General features: G+C 46.5%; 1 protein-coding gene across 1 annotated transcript; it reads right to left on the reverse strand.

The window, feature by feature from the left end:
• Window positions 1-104: 104 nt before the first annotated feature.
• LOC141265176 (speriolin-like) lies at window positions 105-18561 on the reverse strand. The gene is made up of 6 exons (XM_073677970.1): window positions 18312-18561; window positions 18051-18092; window positions 17620-17664; window positions 17392-17534; window positions 16669-16953; window positions 105-176 (listed from the first exon to the last, which is right to left on the reverse strand). The coding sequence occupies exons 1-6, from the start codon at window positions 18508-18510 to the stop codon at window positions 105-107; spliced, it is 786 nt and encodes a 261-aa protein (XP_073534071.1). The 5' UTR covers window positions 18511-18561.
• Between the last annotated feature and the right edge of the window lie 914 nt (window positions 18562-19475).

The following is a 19475-nucleotide window of genomic DNA, read 5'->3' on the forward strand; positions in this document are numbered from 1 at the left end:
ATATACATATATACAGATGTAATGTCAATACAGATATAATAATATCGGTCCATTAAGTCATTAAAATCTTGTATGTAGTGATCGATTCCTGGTTGGTGAAATCATCACATCCCTAGAGTGTCCAGTAGTTCCATACAGTAGTCGAGGCATATAAATGGTGATGACAAGATGCAAAGCTATAAAGGGAAAAATCAACATAGACAAAAAAAGTTAAAATCCACATAAAAAACAAGGGAAGAAAAGGGTCTATAAAAATGATGAAAAACTATTTATTTCATTCAAACCACCAGGGGTTACCGTGTCCAGGATAGCAATCCAGCAGCACTCAAGGTGCGCCAATATACGTTTATAGTTACTCCCTCTCGTGCCCAAATGTACCATGTCAATGCCTCTAAATATAAGGGATGAGGGATCACAGTTATGGCGCAGCCTGAAGTGTCGCGGGATGGTCTTGAGTGTTGAGACGTCAGGGGTGTCCCGTGCAGCAACAACATCCCTGACATGTTCCCTGACACGCACCCGAAATTCTCGGGAAGTGAGTCCCACATAGCTAAGATTACAAGGACAGGTGGCCATATACACAATGTGTGTAGAGCTGCAGGAAATATAGTGCGTGATTTTAAACTCTTGACCGTTATTGGCAGAGAATGACTTAGTAAGAATTATATTTCTGCACGCCATACAGGATCCACACGGGTAACATCCCCATCTTTGTTTAGCCATCCCAAAGGGGGTTGGAGTAGGGGCAACATAATGGCTCCTGACTAACGAATCTCTCAGACTTTTACCCCTACGGGCCGTCATCAATGGTCTATCTGGCAGGATTTTGTTAAGTGTAGATTCCGTTTTAAGAATTGACCAATGTTTATTGAGGATTCCTCGTATAGCATGCCAATGACTATTGTATGTCGATATGAACCTAATGGGGGGGTCCTTCTCTGGTGACTTTTTAACATTAGTTAGAAGGAGATCAAGTGGAGTCCTCCTTGCCCGTCTATTCCGCTGCGGATTATCATTGAGGAAAAATCTGCAGCACTACCAATTATTTTGCGGAAGTGCTGCGTTTTCGCCGCCATTGACTTGCATTGGAACGCATGGATTACGCATCACTGCATATGTAGATGCGGAATCCACGCGTTTCAATGTGCGGATGGTACCCAGGTCTAGAGGACAGGAGACTCTCCTCCGGACCCGGGTAACATAGAAACTGTGAAAAAAAGAATAAAATAAAAAATAAATGTTATATTTACCTTCTGGCGGCCCCCGGTGCGCTCTTCCTCTCATGCCGGCAGATCGCGATGGACTGAAGGACCTGCGCTTACGTCATAGTCATGTGACGGGTCACGCAACGCTGACGTCGGCAGGTCCTTCAGTGTACCGCGATCTCCCGACAAGGGAGAATGGAGAGAAGCAAGACTCCAGGGGCCATCAGAAGGTAAGTATAGATTTATTTTTTATTTTTAAACATTCTTTTCGTCACAGTATATAAATCCATGCCGGTTGCATGGATTTATATAGTGTGACCAAGTTGATAAGCACTTTCTAAGTGATGCTAAAATCGCTTGGAAAGTGCTTGTCAACCCGCATGCGGAAATGCATGTGAAGAACGCTTCACATCCGCATGTCCCTGGCAGAAAAACGCATGTACAATCCGCATGTACAATCCGCATGTACAATCCGCATTTACAATCCGCATGCTTTTTTTCTGCCAGGAAGATGCAGAAACACTCAGGAAAAATCCAGAGCATTTCTGCATCGTGGGCACATAGCCTGAGTCATACAATTAATATATTTTTTTATTATTTTGTTAATATTATTAATATTGAGCAGAATTAATTTCAGCCTATTGATTCACCTTCCACAACAGTCATGGTCTCTCATGTGGCCCCTCAAGGAAATTAATCTCCCACCGCTGCTCTACTATACATAGCGCTATGTTATGTATAGGACTGTGTACATAATGGAAAAAAATTTGCATAATTTTCCGTCTACAGATGTCACCAAAGCATCTGTGTTAGTCACATGACCTATCACATGATCTATCAAAGGGGATCATGTGACATGTCACGTGATACATCGGGTACCTGTGGGGGGGCCCACACCTTCTAAACTGCCCGGGGCCCTGGCTACTCTTAATCCACCCCTGCACATATTATTTCAGTTCATACGATAAACAATAGGCAATACCTAACTGGGTAACTATTTATAATTTAGGCACTTTGTATTTTAATCCCTAAACCTGGCAGGGATTTGACCTTGTGTGCTGCGTGTGGACCTTCGTAGCACTGGGGTGTCTAGTGTCTGTGCATGCACTTTCTGTTAATCTAGCAGGTGTACGTGCTGGTAGATTATAAAACTGCCTTACTCTCTCTATGGGACTGGAGAGTGCACTGTCAACTGGGCCTGCAGGCTCTGCTTCAATGGGTGATCCTCCTCTGACTGGGGACTCTTCCTGTTCTTGAGCAGGTTCCTCTAGGGCGCTCACAGGTTCTTCATGTGGTTGATAGAAGTGTATTACTGGTATAATAACTGCTCCATCAAGTTGGGCTCAGTCCGCAGGGAAATCTCCTAGAACTGTGTGAAGCACATCTTCCTTGGGTTCTTCCGGTGCTATAGGAGGTACTTCTTCCTCCGTTGTCTTCAGTAGATCTGGGTACACTTTCAAATGGTCTCTTGAGACTGTTGCGGTTGTCTTACCTCCATCCTTACTAATCAGGCAGGTTTTACTGTTGTCAAATCTGGAGTTTAGCACAGTGTAGGGCTCTCTTTCCCACTGGGGTACAATTAGTAGAACTCACAGTTATGTGATTGTACAGACCTACCAGGTCAGGTAGTTTGTCTGGCCACTGGTTCCTTTCTTCCAAGGGTAAGGTTTTCAGCAGGTCTATGATGATGTTGTTCATTTTCTCACACAAACTGTTGGTCTGAGGGTGATACGGCGTAGTCCGGATCTTGTTGCACCCATACAGATGACAGAATTCTTTAAACAGCTCGGCTTCAAAGGCAGGGCCTTGATCCGTCAGCACTGTGTTCGGGTATCCATGGGGCCTGCAGAAGTATGCTTGGAACGTTCTTGCTGCAGTTTCTGCTGTCAGATCCTTAACTGGGAATAATGATCCACCATGGTCAGTGCATAGGAATAGCTTGACCTACTGGGTGACAGCTTGACGTGATCCAGAGCGACAATCTCCAGGGGCTGGGTTGTTTTGATGGACTGCAAGGGTGCTTTCTGGCTGCCGTAGTCTTTCCTTCTGAGGCTACAGGGCCCACAATTCCGGCACCACCTTTCTATGGAGCTCCGCATTCCAACCCAATAGAAGTGGTCCTTCAGCAGGGTTTCCAGCTTCTTCCAGCCAAAGTGACCTGTTTGGTTGTGGTAGGCCTCCAACACCATCTGGATATCAGTCCTTGGTACAACAATCTGCCACACCATTTCATGAGTCTTGGGGTTGACATACCTTCTGCACAGCTTCTCTCTGTAGATGAACAGCCGGCTTCTCTCATTTCACAGGTTTTTGGCTTGTGGAGGAGCACCATTCTCCAGGTGAGAACCTTCTTGGGTTGGGTTATCAGTAGTGTTGAGCGATATCTTCCGATATCGGGAAATATCGGATCGGATTGGATCGGACCGATACCCAAAAAATATCGGATATCGCCGATTCCGATACCGGAAACCAATGCAAGTCAATGGGACACAAATATCGGAATGAAAATAAACCCTTTCTTTCCTTTTAGGTTAATTCTACATGAAGGAAAACAACTAAGAATAATGTAGAATGTATTGTGGGAGGTGGGGGAGACAATAAAGGCATAGAGGTTTAGCCCAATTAAATGGAATAGCAGGAATTAATATTTTTTTTAAGACGTTCTGAGTTACAGAAATATTGACTATGTTAAGTTTTTTTTATATTTTGTCATATATTTATGTTTCACTACTTCCATGCTCTTCACCTTCTTTTTTACTTCTCCCACACTTTCTCCTTCATCATCCTCAGCATCAGCATCTTTTTCATCAACTGCTTCACCTTCTTCATCTTCTTCTTCTTCACCTTCTTCGTATTATTTTTTTTTTTACATTCTTCATATTCAACTATTATTCTTCTTCATATTCTACTTCTTCATCTTCTTCATATTCTTCTTCTTCATCATATTCTTATTTGTGACAGGCATTCCTGTAGTTGTTATCTATAAAAGTTTGAACATTACACCTTTCGTTCTGCCCGTCACAAAAGATTTACAACAGGATTTGTCCGCGTTCAGTTTGGCCTGCAGCAACAGGTCTTTTTCAGGGGCACCACGAGGAGGAACGGACTCACCCCCATACACTGCTTAGTCTTCTTCTGCTTATAATTTAGATAATATCTTTTGCTCTGATTTTTAGTCTTATGCTTAATGTTCTTCCGCTTTTTGTTCTGCAGCTTCTTGTACTTCTGCTTCTTGGTTTTCTGTCTCTTGTTCTTCTGTATCTTTGTGGTTGTCTTCTTGTTCTTTGTCCTCTTGGTCATCTTCTTCAGGGTCATCTTCTTGCTCTTCTTCGGGGTGGTCTTCAGGGTCGTCTCTTCATTGTCGTCGCCTTCGGGGTCCTCGTCTTCTTCAGGGTGGTCTTCAGGGTCCTCGTCTTCAGGGTCATCGTCTTCTGGGTCCTCGTCTTCTTCGTGGTGGTCTTCAGGGTCATCGTCTTCAGGGTCGTCATCTTCAGGGTCCTTGTCTTCTTCGGGGTGGTCTTCAGGGTCCTCGTCTTCAGGGTCGTCGTCTTCGGGGTCCTCGTCTTCTTCGGGGTGGTCTTCAGGTTCCTCGTCTTCAGGGTCGTCGTCTTCAGGGTCCTCGTCTTCTTCGGGGTGGTCTTCAGGGTCGTCGTCTTCAAGGTCATCATCTTCGGGGTCCTCATCTTCTTTGGGGTGGTCTTCAGGGTCCTCGTCTTCAGGGTCGTCGTCTTTGGGGTCCTCGTCTTCTTCGGTGTGGTCTTCAGGGTCCTCGTCTTCGGGGTCCTCATCAGGGAGATCCAGAGTGATTACCAAGAGCCATTTCAAAAAGCTTGAACTTGGAAATGTAGCAGAAGGTACAAGAAGGCTGAGGAACTGCCGAGAAACAGCTGATGGTATTGGAACCCGGATGAGTATCAGAAGGTACAAGAGCCAATGGAACTACCGAGTACCAGCTGACGGTACTGGAACCCGGTTACTTAGCAGGAGGTACCTGTGCCAGAAAGCACTACCAAGGACCAGCAGACGTTGGTGGAACTTGGATACCGAGAAGGAGGCACCTAAGCCAAAGGCACTGCCGAGAACCTGCTGACGGTACTGGAACTCGGATGGGTAGCAGAAGGTACCTATGAAAAAAAAAGTTGCAAGGCCGCAAGCCGGCAGCTGTTACCGAAACCCACAGTCCTACAGGGGGTGCTTGTCCTATTGGCACTATGGAATCAGCCTTCATTGCCAGATCCCGCAGCCCACATAGGAGTCACCTAAACTGCAGGCACCATAGAGTCGGCTAACCTGACCGCAACACGACAGGACAACGCATTGGAGGCAAAGTGACGTTGACACTACCCGGAAACAGCTGGCGTGCTGGAACCAGGCTGGGCAGGAGGGAGTACCCGTGCCAAAGACACTGCTGAGAAACAGCTAGCGGTGCTGGAACCCAGGGTAAAAACTAAAAACAGAGTGGAGCCAGAGGCCTAATTGGAGCAACTTTAAAATCAGTAGTAGACTAGTAGTGTGAATGTGGACAGAGCAGGAGAAATTGCCGTACACACAGCAGGGGAACAGCTGACGTTACTGAACCCCAATAACATGGCAGCAAGCGTTGACTGTGCAGACGGCACTTCTGAGCGCCAACTGGCGGTGTTGGAGCTCAGGGATAATACTGAAAACACAGGAGCCAGAGGTGTAATTGGAGCAACTTTAAAATCTGTAGTAGTGAGAATGTGGACAGAGCAGGAGAATTTGCCGGACACACAGCTGGGGATCAGCTGACGTTACTGAACCCCAATAACACTGGAGCAAGCGTTGACTGTGCAGACGGCACTTCTGAGCAGCAACTAGCGGTGTTGGAGCTCAGGGATAATACTGGAAACAGAGGAGCCAGAGGTGTAATTGGAGCAACTTTAAAATCGGTAGTAGTGTGAATGTGGACAGAGCAGGAGAAATTGCCATACACACAGCAGGGGAACAGCTGACGTTACTGAACCCCATTAACACGGCAGCAAGTGTTGACTGTGCAGACGGCACTTCTGAGCGCCAACTGGCGGTGTTGGAGCTCAGGGATAATACTGAAAACAGAGGAGCCAGAGGTGTAATTGGAGCAACTTTAAAATCTGTAGTAGTGAGAATGTGGATAGAGCAGGAGAATTTGCCGGACACACAGCTGGGGATCAGCTGACGTTAATGAACCGCAATAACACTGGAGCAAGCGTTGACTGTGCAGACGGCACTTCTGAGCAGCAACTAGCGGTGTTGGAGCCCAGGGTAAATACTAAAAACAGAGGAGCCAGAGGTATAATTGGAGCAAGTTTTAAATTAGTAGTACAGTGGATGTGGACAGAGCAGGAGAATTTGCCGGACACACAGCTGGGGATCAGCTGACGCTACTGAACCCCAATAACACTGGAGCAAGCGTTGACTGTGCAGACGGCACTTCTGAGCAGCAACTAGCGGTGTTGGAGCCCAAGATAAATACTAAAAACAGAGGAGCCAGAGGTATAATTGGAGCAAGTTTTAAATTAGTAGTACAATGGATGTGGACAGAGCAGGAGAATTTGCCGGACACACAGCTGGGGATCAGCTGACGTTACTGAACCCCAATAACACTGGAGCAAGCGTTGACTGTGCAGACGGCACTTCTGAGCAGCAACTAGCGGTGTTGTAGCCCAGGGTAAATACTAAAAACAGAGGAGCCAGAGGTATAATTGGAGCAAGTTTTAAATTAGTAGTACAATGGATGTAGATAGAGCAGGAGAATTTTCCGGACAAACAGCTGGGGATCAGCTGACGTTACTGAACCCCAATAACACTGGAGCAAGCGTTGACTGTGCAGACGGCACTTCTGAGCAGCAACTGGTGGTGTTGGAGCTCAGGGATTACAGTTCAGGTGGTAGAAACATGAACACAACTGGAGACCTGGATACTGTTGCCAACCAATTATTTATTCTGGAAGAGGACTGGCAAATTCATGCAAGATCCAGGCCTTGTTCATTTTCAGAAAAGTAAGCCGGTCAACGTTATCGGAGGATAGGCGCATGCGACGGTCTGTTAGTACACCACCTGCGGCACAAAAGATGCGTTCCGATAATACACTATCAGCAGGGCAAGCCAGCACCTCCAATGCATACTGGCTAAGCTCTGGCCATGTATCTGTAGCGCCCCGAGGGCTCGGCCGCTACAGGGGTATTGCACCTCCGCCAGAGGTGTGGTATTCCACTCCCGGGTAAGGATGGAGTATGGACCAGGGCTCAGTTAGCTGCATACAGCACACACACCCCATTTCCGAGGGACAGCTCAACGGTGCTCCCACTAGACAGAAGTGCAGGCACGACCGACTATGTCCCTGTCTGGAGTGGGGAGGGGGGTGGAACACCCAGTGCTGTAGGGGCAGATAGGGGTTGGTTCCTGAGCATAGGAAGGAGCCCATTGGTTGCTGGTCACCTGGACTCATGGTCAGAGGGAGGTATAAAAGGTGGGCACCATCTTAGATCTAGGTTCTGTCCAGAGAGGAGAAGACAGGGAGTAGAGGCTCCGTAGGAGCTCTACTCCAGGAGGGCCTAGTGAGAGGCCGAGGAGGAGGTGAAGGGGAGCTGTGGTACCACCTGAGCCCAGCTCCACGAGAAGGAAGGATAAGAAGGAGCCGGAAAGACGGAGGAGAGACAGAGAAACCGAAGGGCTCAGTAACAAGAAGGTGGAAGGGACCCTAAGAACCCACGAGAATCCAGGGTGAAGGGTCAGGCAGATTAAGGGTACCGGATCCCAAGTTGGTGGAGGAGAAACTACCCTCAGCCAAAGACCGGACTTCGTGATCATTTATTGGTGCGACACCTCATCAAACCTGCTAGGAAGGCACCATATAGGACAGCGGAGGACGGGGCCCACCTTTAACCACACAAGTCCGCGGCAGCTGGACAAAAGTGGGTCACTGGAGAGGCAGGCCAGAGAAAGGACAAAAGGAGGTCCTGAGCCATACTCCTGAACTGCCTGGGAGTTGACCGAGCCCCACACCTGGTGGACGCAGCGCGGCTCGGGCGGTCACTACGTGTACAGAAGTGACCCGGAGTACCTGAACTGTGAGTAAAAGACATTGGACTGCAGTACGTTGTCTGTGTACTCTTTCGCTCCTCCAGCACTAACGGTACTGGGACTCTCACCACCATCTCTCCCACCATTTACCACACTGCCCTGGGGCCGCACTCTTCCCGTGGGGAGTCACACCATCCTAGCTGCATCCATCATCGACCCCAGCGGTCTGCCCTGCAGCGGCGGTTCCTAATAACCGCAATCCACGGGTGGCGTAGTCGGACATTATCTGAAACATCTAAAAGACTGCCACTGGTCTGACCACCCTGAGCCATGGGACCGGGTCGCCACTACTACCCCCATCGTCTCCCTATTGCCCGGTTCCGGGTGCCCCACGGGCCAGGGGGCGAGTCATATCCAGCTTAGAGACCCAAAACTTGAAGGGGGAAGAGCAGTCTGGGAGTACACTGAGAGGGCAAGACATGTAGTCTGTCACCATCTGACAGAAACGTTGCCTCCTGCTGACTGGAGCCGTCTGTGATGGTATAGACATTTGTGATGACGGGGACACAAAACTTTGCCACATTTGGGCCATACTGGTCTTGCCTTGTGCTGAGGCGCTGCTTCTGCTCCCTCTTTGTGCAGAGCTTCCTCCACTGCCTCGACGCACTGAGCTGCTTTGTAAAGCACTAGCAGCACTGCTCTCGGTTGGAATGGAGAACATGATGGAATGCACCAGTGCGTCTTGGTACTCCCGCATTTTATGCACCCGTTTCAACGGTGTTATGAGGCTTTGTAAGTTGTCCCGGTAGCGAGGATCTAGGAGGGTGGACACCCAATAATCAGCCGTGTTGAGAATGTGGGCGATGCGGCGGTCGTTTCTCAGGCACTGCAGCATGAAATCAACCATGTGCTGCAGACTGCCAACTGGCCAAGAAACGCTGTCCCCTGCTTGAGGCGTGATCTCTGCCTGCTCTGCATCACCTCACCCTTGCTCTAGATACTGACTACTAGAGCATTGTGTACCTCCCTCCTCTGGACAGATGTCTTCCTCTTCCATTGACTCCTCCTCATTCTCCTCACAAAGTGTCCCCTGCCTAGGCCTTTGTGAGGAACCACGTTACGCACACTGTACAGAAGCAGATGGCATTTGTGACTCCACATCCTCCACCTCTTCCAAAACCTCCTCCCTTAGTGCTTGCAGTGTTTTTTCAAGCAGGCAGATAAGGGGGATAGTCATGCTGACTAGTGCATCATCTGCACTCGCCATCCGCGTGGAATAATCGAAGGCACGCAAAATGTGGCAAATGTCCTTCATAGAGGCCCACTCAGTGGTGGTGAAGTGTGAACGGTGCGCACTGCGACTTGTTTTCGCCTGCTGCAGCTGGTACTCCATTACTGCTGCCTGCTGCTCACACAGCCTCTCCAACATATGTAACGTTGAATTCCACCTGGTGGGTAGGTCACATATGATGCGATGTTCCGGAAGACGTAATCGGCGCTGCAGAGCTGCAATGCGCGATCTTGCGTTGCTGGAACGCCGCAAGTGAGCGCACTCTATGCGGACCTTGTGCAGCAGTGCATCAAGATCCGGATAGTCCCTCAAAAAACTCTGCACGACCAAGTTGAGCACATGTGCCAGACATGGGATGTGAGTGAGGTTGCCTAGGCCCAGAGCTGCCACCAGATTTCGGCCATTGTTACACACTACCATGCCTGGCTGAAGATTCGCTGGCACAAACCACACGTCACTCTGCTGCTTGATGGCATTCCAGAGCTCCTGCGCTGTGTGGCTTCGATTCCCCAAACAAATTAATTTTAATACGGCCTGTTGACGTTTGGCCACGGCTGTGCTCATATCGGTCATCATAACAGGTAACCGTTCACGGGTCGATGTGGAGGTAGAACGTGAGAGCTCCTGCAGCGCTGATTGCTGACACTTTTCCCTCTTTTCACCTTCTGATTACACAGCTTGCATTTGACAAAGCAAATGTCATCTGCAGCTGTGTCAAAAAAGGACCAGGCACTGCAAGTCTTGGGAGCGCCCGCTTTGGATTTTGGAAGAGCCATGCTCCTAATGGGTGCCGAAGTGGAGGATACAGGCAACCAAGTCTGCCCCCTCCCTCTCCCTCCTTTTTGGGCCGTTCGGGGAATCTCTTCCTCAGAGCTGCTCCGACCACCTTCCTGTCCCTCACGCCATGATAGGTCAAGGACCTCATCATCTACACCACCCTCTTCAAACAACTGCTTCTCCTGGGTAGTCTCGACAGCACAGTACGCACCAGAAAGTGGCACCTGAGTCTCATCATCAGATGCGTACTGAGGTGTGCTGCTGACCATAGGCACTGGCCCACCTGCCTCTTCAGATTCAGAGAGACAAAACGGTTGCGCATCACTGCATACTACCTCTTCTTCAAATTCTCGAATTCTGCTTGGTTGGCCCCCCTCTTTCCATGCAAAGAGATTCAGAGAACAGAAGTAGAGATGGCTCCTGTCCAGGGCTCTCTGACTGCCTGGGCAATTTGGCAGGTGGTGAACAGACAGATGGGTGCTCTTCAGTGCTCAGGACCTGAAAGGATCTGGAACTAATTGAAGCCGATGCGTTAGCTGCCATCCATCCGACAATGGCTTCAATTTGGTCCTCCCGCAGCAGTGGGGTACGGCTAGCTCCTACAAAGCTGCGCATAAAGGACTGTTCCCTGGTAAAACTGGAGGATGCTGAGTCACTGGTGCCCGCAGCAGGCACAGAATCCCCACGTCCTCTCCCTGCAGGCACAGAATCCTCACGTCCTCTCCCTGCAGAAACTCCACGCCCACGACCACATGCCTTACTCCCTGCCTTCTTCATCTTGGTAGACTGATAAAGATAGGCAGAAAAGTAGTAAGGGCTTATTGTGCTTATTCCTGAACAGCTGCTGACAGGTATAAGAAACACTAATTTTATAAAGTGTGGACTAGACTTTAATATGAGCTAATGTGGCCTACACAACTGTAAAGTGGAGTGTTTGGTGAACTTTATTTAGTTTTTTTTTGTCACAAAAAGACACTGGATGTGCCCAAAGATGTAATACGGATAGTATCACAAACTTTTTGTAGCTATTACAATGCAGGAAGGTAACCTACAATGCAATAGATGAGGCTACTAAAAATAGGCTAATACTAATCTGGCTGGGGCTGCAGGGCACAAGGCTGCAGAAAGGCTCCTCTATCTACTCCTATATAGTGTGTTTGGAACCAATGTAGCTGAATACGGATGGAACCACCACACTAATAGAAGAAATCAGGAAAAATGATCAATTAGCAAAAAAGGACAATGTATGAGGCAGTGACGCACGCTGAGCGCACTACAACCAGACGTGGCTGAAGCACACACTACAGCGTGAGCTGCACTCACACACAGAGACCTTGCAGACAGGCGTGAACAGTGCAGATGCAGAGCACTGTGCACTAGCGCTGCAAGACAAAAAAAAAATTCTCTATCTACTCCTATATAGTGTGTTTGGAACCAATTTAGCTGAATATGGATGGAACCACCACACTAACAGGAGAAATCAGGAAAAATTATCAATTAGCAAAAAAGGACAATGTATGAGGCAGTGACACACACTGAGTGCACTATAACCAGACGTGGTTGAAGCACACACTACAGCGTGAGCTGCACTCACACACACAGACCTTGCAGACAGCGGTGAACAGCACAGAGAACTGTGCACTAGCGCTGCAAGGCACAGCTGTTTATAAAGTAGCTTGGGTAAAGCAGAATAGAGCAAATAGGTAGCTAAAACTGTCCCTCAGAACAACAGCGTCCTATTCCTAACTGAATTCACAGCAGAGTGAGCTCAAAATGGCGGCGGCGGCTTTTATAGTGCATCATGACATCATTTCAGCAGCCAATCACAGCCATGCCATTAGTTAACATGCCTACATGCCTAACAGGATGTGCCCACACTTCTTAGGTTCCTCATTGGCTGAATAAAATCAAACTGCCTCATTGCATTATGGGAACTTCCGATTCCGGTATACGATGTTCTAAAAGTATCGGAATTAAGTATCGGGATTCCGATACCGCGAGTATCGGCCGATATCCGATATTTCAGTATCGGAATGCTCAACACTAGTTATCAGTCTTTTGATGAGGCTGACAACCGGGTCACTGTCCTGGGTCTCCTTCCAGCTGTGATGAGGTAGAGGGTTTTGCGTCCTTCCATGACGTCCTCTGGTGGCGTGTTGCTCGTGGACCACTCTGCTTCGGTGGAAAGCAGGTAATTCAACTTCCTCTAAATCATCCACTTCATCCTCGGTGTCTGACTGGTGGGGCATCCTTGACAGGGCATCGGCATTGGTGTTCTTGTGACCTGCCCGATACTTGATGGTGAACTGATAATTCGACAGTCTGGCCACCCAACGCTGTTCCATGGCTCCCAACCTGGCTGTCTCCAGGTGTGTCAAGGGATTATTGTCAGTAAAGCTGTGAATTTCGTTGAGGCTAGGTAATGCTTGAACCTTTCAGTGATAGCCAGACCAAGGCCAGGAACTCCAGCTTGAAGCAACTTTAATTCTCCGGGTTCCTCTCAGTAGGGCGAAGCTTCCTACTGGCATACGCAATTACCTTTTCTCTGCCATTTTGCTTCTAGGACAACACAGCTCCCAGTCCCTCATTGCTGGCGTCGGTGTACAGCAGAATAGGCTGGCTGTAGTCAGGGTAAGCCAGGATTTCTTCACCGGTTAGGACTTCCTTCATTGATGCAAAGGACTCAGTCTGCTCTTTGCCCCACTGGAATGGGGGACTCTTTCCTCTTTTGGACTGTCCTACCAGGAGGTCTTGTAGAGGTGCTACCTTTTTGGCATAGTCCTTTATGAACCTCCTGTAGTACCCGACCAGTCCCAGGAATTGCCGTACTTCCTTGATGTTTTTCGGTTCAGGCCACTTCTGGATGGCAGTGACCTTCTCCGGGTCTAGCGCTACTCCTTCTGAGCTGACTATGTGTCCCAGGTACTGAACCTTCTGCTTGAGCAAGTGGCATTTAGAAGGTTTTAGTTTCATCCCATACCGGGACAATTCTTCAAATACCTCCGCCAGGTGCTTCAGATGGTCTTCATACGTCCTCGAGTACACGATAACGTCATCCAGATACAGCAGCACTGTCTCAAAGTTCCGGTGTCCCAAGCAACACTCCATCAACCTCTGGAACGTTCCGGGTGCATTGCAGAGTCCAAACGGCATGCTGTTGAATTTGCACAGTCCCATCGGGGTGGTGAAGACTGTCTTCTCCCGGTCTTCCTCAGCAACAGAGACTTGCCAGTACCCGTTAGTGAGATCCAATGTAGAGAAGTAATTGGCAGATTTTAATGCAGTCAGGGATTCCTCTTACTACCCCTGCCTTTTTCATGTCATGCAACATTTCCTTGGCTTTTTGGTAATTTGCTGGTGGTACAGGTCTGTAACGCTCCTTAATGGGTGGATGGTTACCGGTGGGTATGTGGTGTTGTACCCCTTTGACCCTTCCAAAATCAAGTGGGTGTTTACTAAACACTTGTTCATACTCCTGAACCACTCTGTAGACACCGTGTTTTTGATGGACAGGAGTGGCGTCAGTCCCAACATGGAGCTGTTGACACCAATCCTCCAGCTGAGCTTCGGAGTCATTGTCCTCCACTGTATCTGGTGGGGTCAAGGATACAGTGCCACTCTTATCTGTGCCACTTGTAGCTGCACCCATGTGTACAACCATACCTCATACTGCCCTAGCACTATTTTGTGCATCAGGTCTAACTGTGCATGTGCAAATTCTGCTACCCATACAGTAAGAAATATCTTTTTTTATATACATCTCACCCTTGAAACTTCAGCAAAATGTATATTCTTATCTATGGGCATTGTCTGGTATTGCACCTTACCCACATTCAAGTAAATGGAGCGAGGCTTGATTATGAGACCTAACCAATGGACGGTAGTGGGAATAAAAAAAATTTACATTTAAAATACAAGTTTAAAGGGAACATGTTAGCTGATAAATGCTGCCCAAACTGTGAGCAGAAGTATTATCCAGCTAGGTATGTTTGTCATATAATCATAGAATGTTAAAGTTCAAAGGGACCACCAGGGTCCTTGTGTCCAGACCCCTGCTCAATGCAGGATTCACTAAACCACTAAACCATCTCAGACAGATGTCTGTTCAGCCTCTGTTTGAAGACTTCCATTGAGAGAGAACTCACCACCTCTCGTGGCAGCCTGTTCCACTCATTAATCACATCACTGTCAAAAAGTTTTTTCTAATATCTAATCTGTATCTTCTCCCATTGAGTTTCATCCCATTGCTTCTAGTCTTTCTTTATACAAATGAGAAAAAAAGCTGCCTCTACAGTGTGACATCCCTGCAGATATTTGTAGAAAGTTATTTAAGTCTTCTCTCAGTCTTCTCTTTTGCAATCTAAACATTCCCAAATCCTCTAACTGTTCCTCATAGGACATTGTTTGTAGACCGGTCACCATCCTGGTAGCTCTTCTCTGAACTTGCTCCAGTTTTTCAATGTCTTTTTAAAAATGTGCGCCGAACTAGACACAGTATTCCAGATGAGGTCTGACCAAAGAGGAGTAGAGGGGGATAATTACTTCACGTAATCTAGACACTATGCTTTTGTTAATTAAACCAAGAATTGTGTTTGCCTTTTTTGCTGTTCCCTTACACTGTTGACTCATGTGCAGTCTGTGATCTATTAGTATACCCAAGTCTTTTTCACCTGTGCTGTTGCTTAGCCCTATTCCTCCCATTCTGTATATGCTTTTTTCATTTTTCTTGCCCAGATGTAGAACTGTTCATTTCTCCCTGTTAAAAACCATTCTGTTGCCGACCATTCCATGGTCATTTTTTCAATAAGGATGGTATGAGATACTTTGTCAAATGCTTTGTTGAAGTCAATATATACTCTATCTACTGTGCTTCCCTGATCCACCCGGTCAGTTATTCTGTCATAGAAGGAAATTAAGTTAGTCTTTCCCACTGTGTGCGTGACACTAAGTGCAACACAAAGGGATGAGGGGAAGGAAGCCCAAATACTAGGGTAAGGTGGAGTAGAGACCCCTATGCAGATCTAATAACATCCTGCCTGCCCTACCATCCCTATATTGGTTCCACACCAATCGCTAAGCAGGAAACCTATGCCCTGTATATCCCTAAAGCTAGGCCCTAGATAGGGAGAGGGTGGGTGAGCATTGGTCAGTCCAAACTATAAACTAAAGGCAACAAGGGAGACAAACAAAGGGGGAAAACTTAGCTTGAGCAGACATTAGAGGGATAATGCCAAGCGTCCTCCAAGGGCACCAAAGAGTAAGCTAGCCAACTGACAACAGAGGGATAATGCCAAACGTCCTCCAAGGGCACCAAAGAGAAAGCTAGCCGACTGCTATAGCGCCAAGCCTTCACAAGGGAAAATGAGAATACCTCCGGCGACTCCCTGAAGCAGACCGAGAGCTTACAAAAACCCAGACCAGGGTGTGTCAATCAGAGCTGGAAGGAGGTCGCTGCTGGATCCAAAAGTCAGAAGGAAGAAGAAGGCCTCTGCAATGCCAAACGCAGTGACCTTCTGCAGCCAGATGCAAAGCGACTGTCTGTTACATCTGACACACCAGTGGCAGTCTGACACGACTTATTAGTTACAAACCCATTCTGGCTTTGGTTAATCACTTCGTTCTCATAAAGGTACTTGCATACATGTTCTTTAATCATGCTGCAGCATTTCAGAGAAAAACATACTTTTAATAGCTGCTGAGGACCGAGCCAGTCTATTGACAAGTCGTACAGTCGAGTCCCCTGCGGCTTCTTCCTGTCCGATGACAGTGACTAGTGTCTGCCTATATGCGCATGTGGAGAAAATCTGGGCAGTAAGAAAGATAAAAAAAAACTGGGAGAACAAAGGAGTGCTATCTGAGCGCAGTAAATAACATCACATATAGAATTTTGATAAGGTAACGGGAGAGGCTCACCTTTGTGGGTTGTGCAGATCCAGGCACAACTCTAGTAGAGATTCAATAAAGTGCCTATTGGCACGTTTCCATTAAACTTACAGTGGACTCTCTATCATTATCCACGGGAGCGCCTCCGGTAATCTCTTCTATATGCGCATGTGGGCAGAGACTGGCTGGGATTATACAGCCACTGGCTGATGCATGCTGCGATTTGGGCAGCAACTATCAGCTGACAGGTTCCCTTTAAGCACAATATGGCAGCAATCTAAGTAAGATTTCCATGTGCTAGTGGGGCACAAACCTTGAGGGTAATTTTCTATAATTGTCTTTAATAAACAGGATCCATTTGTGATCATTTTATTAAATTACATCAGACACTTTTTTATTCTCAGATAGGAGCACTTATTATATGTGATTTGGTGATGAATGGCAACTCCATCTGAAAAGAGATTTTCCATCCTGTCTAGTGAAATATACCAGACACTGGAGGATTATTGTGATGTCCTTCACTTCGTCACATGGCATGCATTCTGCTATCATCTTGTTTAGGTATTGTGGGTCTTTACAGCAGGATAAATCTTCAGGTATTGCATTTCTATCCTTCGTGATCCCATAGGTGTTGATTAAGTGCTCTGCAAAGTGAGGGTGCACTGCAGGATTATAGCCCATCGTCTTCAGCTGATCCATGGTGTGGTGGTAGCGCTGGAACAGCTCGGATCTTAAATTCTCCTCTACTTTTCCGGTTAATGGATTCGTGGTCACCTGCAATCATAAAATGGACATTTAATTTACTGGGGTAATCACAATATGGCTAGTCTTTGGAAACTGTTGGCGAGCATGCTGACAGACATTTGTGTCTAGATAAATGTTTATAATGCAAAGGGATAGCTTGTTTTTCTTCATCAATTTATTGTAAAGTGCTTGATGGAAAGACTACACTTCCAAAAATGCAATCCATCGCAAGATCTGTACAGAAACTGAATAAGAAAGGAATGATGGAAGATTTCAGCTCTGTGAGTTGCAAAATTAATACATCTCTAAATTATTGGACAGGCTCTGACTCTGGACCAATACAATCAAATCATGGGATTTCATTGCAAAATGATCTTTTTGTAGAATAATTCTATAACTTGTAAAATGTGCTCCCTTGTGAACTTGGACTTTAAATATCTATTTTAATAATAATTTTAGGTTTCTCACCTGTAAAATCTTCTCTTTTATATCAGCTACTCTGTATCCGTACAGTCGTTGTTGTTCTAGGAAGATGGCACAGAGTATACGGCAGTCCAGCTGAAAGGCGATCTCGCCAACAATACGCTGACATGTCTTAACTTTTTCAGGGTCTGTAAAAGTTCAATAGTAATAATTAGGCTTATATCAAATCCCTACATTGGCTTATATTGAGACTAATGGTATAGGATTTGTCACCTGGAAGTGGGAGTGAATTGACCACTCGTTCTTCTTCTTTGGGGTCTAGAAGATATAAATAATAAAATTAGTTGTCTGTAATAAACATAAATGATAAAATCCCCATGATTGTAACCATACACCCGGGATAAGATAAACAGGTAAAAGTCATACTCAGGGCTTGAAGCCTGAGGGTGCCCGACATGTTCACCTGCCACAAAATTAGACCCCCAAATCATGTATGTTACATTGTAGATGGGAACCCCGTTACAGTTACTTCATGATAAACCCTGAATTATAAGATCTACCTAAAAACGTCAGGTTCTACCTAAACAATGTAGGGTCATTGTAATAATGATCCTGGCCAGATGCAATTTTCAAAAATTGTATCTTAACTATAGAGTAATATACAAAATATCAGGTATCAAGAAAACAATTTATATGTTACTCACATCCATGTTGCAACATGTCTGTTTTTTTCTTGTCTTTCATGTCTAGAATACAAAAATCGGGCTTCCTATGACTAATACAAGATAACCTTAGAAATTCACATTTACTGATGAGAATGAATAAAAGGTAAAAGTGTCCACTAATCTAAACCATTCTAGACATTATTGACCTAGATTCCACCAATCACTTTAGGAAGCTTCAAACATCCGCCCATTGCAATTTTTGATTTGGGGGAAATCCGCTTTGTGTTATCCCAGTCTTACCCTTGTGGTATTTCTTATGTTTTCCTGGCGGTGTCAGGATTTGAGCTTTTCTCTCATGTTCTTTTAAAGTACAGCGCAGCTCCACGTTTTCCTGCATTAACCCCATCAGTTGTCGCAGTTGAGCATTCTCTGATAATAGACGCCAGCTCTCGGTGTTGAAGGCTTCTTCATCACAAGAATTTATACTAGTATTGTCCATGTTGTAATATGCAGAAGCTCCTGAAGACGTCTTCACAGATTTTCTTCACCAGGCTAAATGTATGTGATGGAACACTCGGGAAGCTAATATTATAAGTTCTGTGATGTCATCAGCCATGCCATTGGAACCTGGTTATGAGCTCATCGTTCATTGAAGCCAATAGGAATTCACAACATTGGAACACTAAGTCTATGACTTGTATTATGTGTGACCACAGGAATAACATCTTAACAGTAGAAAGTTTAGAATCCAATGCAATTATAGATTTTTGTTTTGTAACTTCTAATGTTTTTTTTACTTTTTTTTTTACATCCGCCATATGGTTTTAAAGAAATGGGACTTTTTATTTAGTGTGCACTGGTATGCTTTATTTTTTGATTTTCACCAAAAGGGTGTTTCTAACCGTAATTCCAGGGATTCTTATGAGCAATGCCCCCTTGATTAAGACTATAAAAATTAGCATAATGAACACACCAAATAAAAAGGCCGATATCTCTGGAACCGTATGTCAGATTAAAAAATAAAAATCAACAAAATACTCACGAGAGCAGCAAGCCGGCAGGGGGGTGCAGTCTGGCCGCCTAATGTGGCGGTCCGAGGTGTCTCCCCCAGCGGCTGGGTTCTGCCGCCCCCCGAACCGGGATTCGGCCGTTCTCTGACCAGGGTGTCAAGCTGACACCCAGCTCAGAGAAGCTGCAGTGCGCCGGCGCTCAGTGATTGCCATTGCATCTCTCAGACCAAGTACAATTGAAGCTCTGACCCCTGCGGGTCAGAGCGACGCCAGCAGCGTGATCAGGTCATGTTATCACGCTACTGACGTCACTCACCGGCACCCAGCGCGAAGAGCATCGGTGGTGGTAAGTGCTTCACACTGGAGCTGAAGACACCGTAGATTACATGGATGGGGGGGGGAGAGATTTACTATGTGTGTGTGTGTGTATGTGTATATATTTACTGTGGGGGTA

The sequence above is a fragment of the Phyllobates terribilis genome, unplaced genomic scaffold, assembly GCF_046119375.1.
Source record: "Phyllobates terribilis strain yellow unplaced genomic scaffold, ASM4611937v1 Scaffold_1__5_contigs__length_1240528914, whole genome shotgun sequence".
Classification (NCBI taxonomy): Eukaryota; Metazoa; Chordata; class Amphibia; order Anura; family Dendrobatidae; genus Phyllobates; species Phyllobates terribilis.